The sequence below is a fragment of the Monoraphidium neglectum genome (assembly GCF_000611645.1).
Source record: "Monoraphidium neglectum strain SAG 48.87 unplaced genomic scaffold scaffold00534, whole genome shotgun sequence".
Taxonomy (NCBI): Eukaryota; Viridiplantae; Chlorophyta; class Chlorophyceae; order Sphaeropleales; family Selenastraceae; genus Monoraphidium; species Monoraphidium neglectum.
The window spans coordinates 2526-7058 of record NW_014013094.1 but is presented as its reverse complement, the minus strand read 5'-3'; the positions used below and the strand labels follow the sequence as shown (position 1 = coordinate 7058).

Below are 4533 nucleotides of genomic sequence, written 5' to 3'. Positions count from 1 at the left end.
GGCGAGGAGCCGCCGGCGGGAGCGGCGCCGCTCGCCGCCTGCCGCGCCGGCTGCCTCGGGCTGGGGTCCGCCATAAGTGGGGCTGGCGCTGCTGTGGTGACGATTACGGCTAGTTCCGTGCCCACCTTCGCCCTCGATCAGTGACTGCTTGGCGATCACGGACGACACGACGCGGTACCAATTCAGGGATAACGGCTAGGCACGCCGAACCGACAATTTTAAATGATCCGATATTTCAGCACTATCGTGCTGTCGTCTGAAGGGCCGGACGGTGCATCACCTGCGCACACGTCAGCGGCATCCAGCGTGTCGACTACGTAAGAATTCCGACAGCTATGGCTTTGCACAAAGGCTGCGCATCTGAGGCGAGTGCGCCCTGGTTTTGTGTGCCTGTCAGAGCAGCAGTCGGAGCAGAGTTGTTATCAGCAGATTCTCTGCCTGCTCTACCGAACATGAGCCATCCAACGCCGGAGACCCAACGGCACTGCCCAGTCACCCACAACATGACAGTGCGCTAGGTCAAACCTGGCAGACAGAATCGCGTGCATCCGACACGAGCCCGTTGTGCTACAATCAACCATTGCAGGCGAGTCGCACGCGGCCGTGAGAGTGCCCACGCTTGCGGGGCGAAGCCTTGGTTGTTGCGGGTCACCGCAGGCCGGGCGGGGCTGCGTGCGCCCCCCGCGGCCGCCGCGCATGCGCTCCACAGCCCTCGCCGCGGCCGCATACTGCGGACCACTGTTGCTGCTGCTGCTGCTGCTGCTGCTGCTGCTGCTGCTGCCGCTGCCGCTGCTGCTGCTGCTGCTGCTGCTGCTGCTGCTGCTGCTGCTGGCACTTGCCGGTACCTTTGGCGCTGGAACCCTGCCCATGCTCGCACGGAATCCTGCCACGCCTGCTGCTTACACAAGTAGTTTGCTGTCTACGGAAGTTTGCAGTCTGGCTTTGCAGGTTTGCAAACACAACATCGCAAAGTGTCTCATGTATTGTGGGAGTACTCCAGTGGTTGCCTGCACAAGTACAGCGGACGACGGGGCACCGCAGAAAACAACAATCACTAATCAAAGGTAGAAAATGCCCCCCGTGAAATAGTCGCCCGCGGCGTTTGAGCGCTCCGCGGAGCCTCCAAATGCTGCCATTACCCTGCCGAGCGTTCCTTGCCGCTGGGGCTGCCCCACCTCCATACCTGCGGGGCCTGCCTGCACCACCCCTCCCCTCTCACCTCACGTCTTAATCGCGTCGGAGGGCGCGAATCAACGCCTCGGCTGTCGCCGTTGCCTGCCTGTCGGCGGCATCCATGCGCGCGTCCTCCCGCTCACCCATGCTGTCGGGGGGCTGGGCGGCTTCATCCAAGACATGGAGCGCCGCCATCTGCTCGGCCGTGCCAGCAATCCAGCTGCTGCCGCCTCCACTGCTGCCACCCACGTCGCTGTCTCCGCCGTCGCTGCGGCTGCCGCTGCCTCCGTTGCTGTCGCCGGCGGTCTCACCGAGGGGGTTGCAGTGATACTCTTCAATGCCTGTATTCAACATCTGCGCCATCAACGCGATGCCAAACTGGCCCACGGCTACCCTGCGCCCGTCGCGGCCCGGACCACTCCAGCTGCCGCTGCCGCTGCCGGGCGCCTCTGGCGACCGAGAACCAGGCGAGTGCGGCTGCCCACGCTTGACACGCTGCCGCTCGCTCAGCAGCAGCTGCTGCTCCTCGTCATATCGAGTTTTGTGCTGCTGCCACTGCGGCGTGGCGTAGTACGCCTCCAGTGAGCGCTGCAGGATGCCGCACGGCCCCGGTAGGGGGACTAGAATGTGCCGGCGCCAGTCCAGCATCTCTTCTGGAGGCACCATGCACTCTGTTTCGAAGGGGTCTGGCGCCCCCATGAAATAGTCGCCCGTGGCGTTTGACCGCTCCCTGGAGCCTCTAAAGGCTGCCATTATCCTGCCCAGCGTCGCCTCATCTGGACTGGGCGCCAGGTCGGTATGTCTTTGCGAGGCGCCCCCCGCCGGCAGCCGCACTGGTCGCCCCGACTCGGGATCTGCCCCGGCCTGGTGCTTTTTCTTTGGCCCAGGGGACGTTGGCGACCCTTCTCCCGCATCCATCGCCGCGCCCGAGGTGGGGTTTCGTTTTCCGACAGACTTACGAGATCGCGGCACGACAACAACAAAGCGAGGCGAGTGCTCGTTCGAAACAGCGATAGTGTACACCTCTACCGTATACAATATCAGGATCACGTGATCGGAGCACTTCAAGACGGTCGCCTTTTGTTCTTGCATTGATTTTCACCCGCACACCAGTACAGGCTTGGGTAGGCATAGCATCCTCGTTGCAGGCGTCGACATCATGGAGCGGTTCAAGCAGGCGCCTGGGCATGGCCAGCCTCCCGCGCATCCGCGCCAGCACGAGCAGCGAGGCGCCCCGGCCGCCAGCCCCTGGGCCCGGCTCGGCCATCAGGCGTACATAGAGCGGCCGCAGGACTTTGAGCCGCTGTGCCTCATAGTGCCACACGTAGCGTCTATGGCGCCCGGCAGTGCGCTGTTGGCAAGCCGCAGCTGCAGGCCCCGCCTGCCGTCAGACCCGGGCTGCAGAAAGGCGTTCTCGGTCGCCGCGATGCGCACGGTCGCGGCGACGCTCGGCATCGCGACGTTCACCTGCCCAGAGGCACTCGTCGCGACGTTCCAGAAGATTGTGGAATGCCCGCGTGTCTGCCCCCCCGGCTACGTGGCCATGCTGGGACTGCTCGCGACTGGCACGTGAGGCAGCAACGGAGCGCGCTGCGGCCGCGCCGGCCATGCAGCTGCTGGCAGCTGCGCTCGTGCACAGTCGCCCCTGCGGCGGCCGCGGCGGATCGCTGCATGTGGTATGACGTTGTTTTGGGGGGGGGGGGTGGTCGCAGCCTCTCGCCGCGCAATACATTCACGGCGCAAATTGCAATTCGTCCACGGCGCAACGCATCCACTTCCGTAGCCCCCTCCCTCCCGCTCCCCCTCTCCACCCTGTCGGCCCCTGAACCCCGCCCCCAACCCTGTCCCCTCGCCCACGCACCTGCAGCATGTTCCTGGCCACTGCCACGCTGTGGGCCCAGGTCCAGCCCGAGTTTGGTCACCTGGGGGCGCCCCTGTGCACCCTGCTGGTGCACAAAGAGGCTGCAGCGTGAGTGCGGGGCTGGCGCGACGCGGGCTGTGGTGCAGGGAGCATTGTTGCGGCGCTGCCTTGATGGCCAGCCGTCATGTGTGTGCGTCGCGTCGGTCCACACGCGCACGTGCTTTCTGCTTATCGGATGATCTGGCTGTACTTGTGCTTGACGCCCTGAACCACAGGGCCCACCTGGAGCACATCAGGAGCGAGAGCCCCCTCGTACTGGACGCCGGGCGCGTCAGCGGCTTCTGCCCCTTCATCTTCATGCTGCACCCCAAGACGTACGAGGCGCTCCCGGTACGCTGGACCGGCAAGTGGTCGCGGCCCCAGATCGTCCTGGGCTACTATGGCCGCGCCTTCTGGGCGACCACGCCGTGGCTGAGGGGCATTAGGGTGTGTGTCGCCAACATATACAGGTGCGGACCAGCATGCGCTTTGGGCCTCTGCGCGTGCTTGCTTTGAATGGCGCATGGTATCAGTCTGAATCCCTTTATCACTTACAAATTGGCACAGTTGCTCGCACCAGTCGCACACCGCCAATGCTGCAAAGTCCAGTCCCATGAGCCCTGATCGCCTAGAAAACATACGATTGCTCGACACTACAACAATCTTGTCTTGTTCCACCCTATTACGTAGGGCGATGGAGACCTACGCCGGTCACCCTGCATTTCCGAGGTCGGCGGGGCCCCTCCACGCAGTCGCCGCCACCGTCGGCGCATTCTACGTCGCCGCCGTGTTCGCCATGCTCTGTGGTGGGATTCAGAACCCCGCCGATTGGACGCTGGTCGACCAGTGCATGGCGCAGGCGCTCCCCGACCCTGACGCGGCCGGTCTGGCGGACGTGGCCGTGGAGGCGTCGCACGAAGATGATGTCCTCGACCAGGCGGCGGCGATTGAGGACGGTCAGCTAGGCACGGGCACCCAGCTATTCCCGCAGCAGCAGCAGCAGCAGCAGCAGCAGCAGCAGCAGCAGCAGCAGCAGCAGCAGCCGCCGCCGCCGCCGTCGCGCGACATCGTGCCGTCTGTGTACTCCCTGCACAGGACAATCGTGCTGTTGGCCGAGGCTGGTGCAAAGCGTGGCGACGCCGCGGCCGAACTGGCCAAGGAGGGCCTGTCTGGGGTTTTGCGCGACGCAGTGCTGGCGCTCTTCGACTAGTGAGCATCGCGCTGTTAGTCTGCGCGGTCGATCCTCGGCGGCCACAATGGTGCCCGCGTTCCTTTTTTTGTGGTTTGTGTGCCTGGTGAGACTTTTGGCTGGGGGGCTGCGTGACGGTGCGAGGGCAAAATAGTCTGACGGCGCATTCGAGTTGAGTGGCCGTATGTAAGGGTCCAGAGAGAGCCCACAGGTGACTTCGGCGGCGGTCAGGGCTCCCGGTTGCCCGTAGCCAACATGCAGCCTCAATTTT

At 64.4% G+C, this 4533-nt stretch overlaps 2 protein-coding genes across 2 annotated transcripts; one reads left to right on the top strand and one right to left on the bottom strand.

The window, feature by feature from the left end:
• Positions 1 to 1227: 1227 nt before the first annotated feature.
• MNEG_4008 (hypothetical protein) lies at positions 1228 to 2091 on the bottom strand (the record flags this gene model as incomplete). Its single annotated transcript, XM_014047511.1, has 1 exon — positions 1228 to 2091. The coding sequence occupies one exon, from the start codon at positions 2089 to 2091 to the stop codon at positions 1228 to 1230; it is 864 nt and encodes a 287-aa protein (XP_013902965.1).
• Positions 2092 to 2506: 415 nt separating this feature from the next.
• MNEG_4007 (hypothetical protein) lies at positions 2507 to 4282 on the top strand (the record flags this gene model as incomplete). The annotated part of the gene is made up of 4 exons (XM_014047510.1): positions 2507 to 2742; positions 3041 to 3142; positions 3310 to 3543; positions 3764 to 4282. Coding segments are annotated over 4 exons (1091 nt in total), but the record flags the coding sequence as incomplete, so codon positions are not given.
• Between the last annotated feature and the right edge of the window lie 251 nt (positions 4283 to 4533).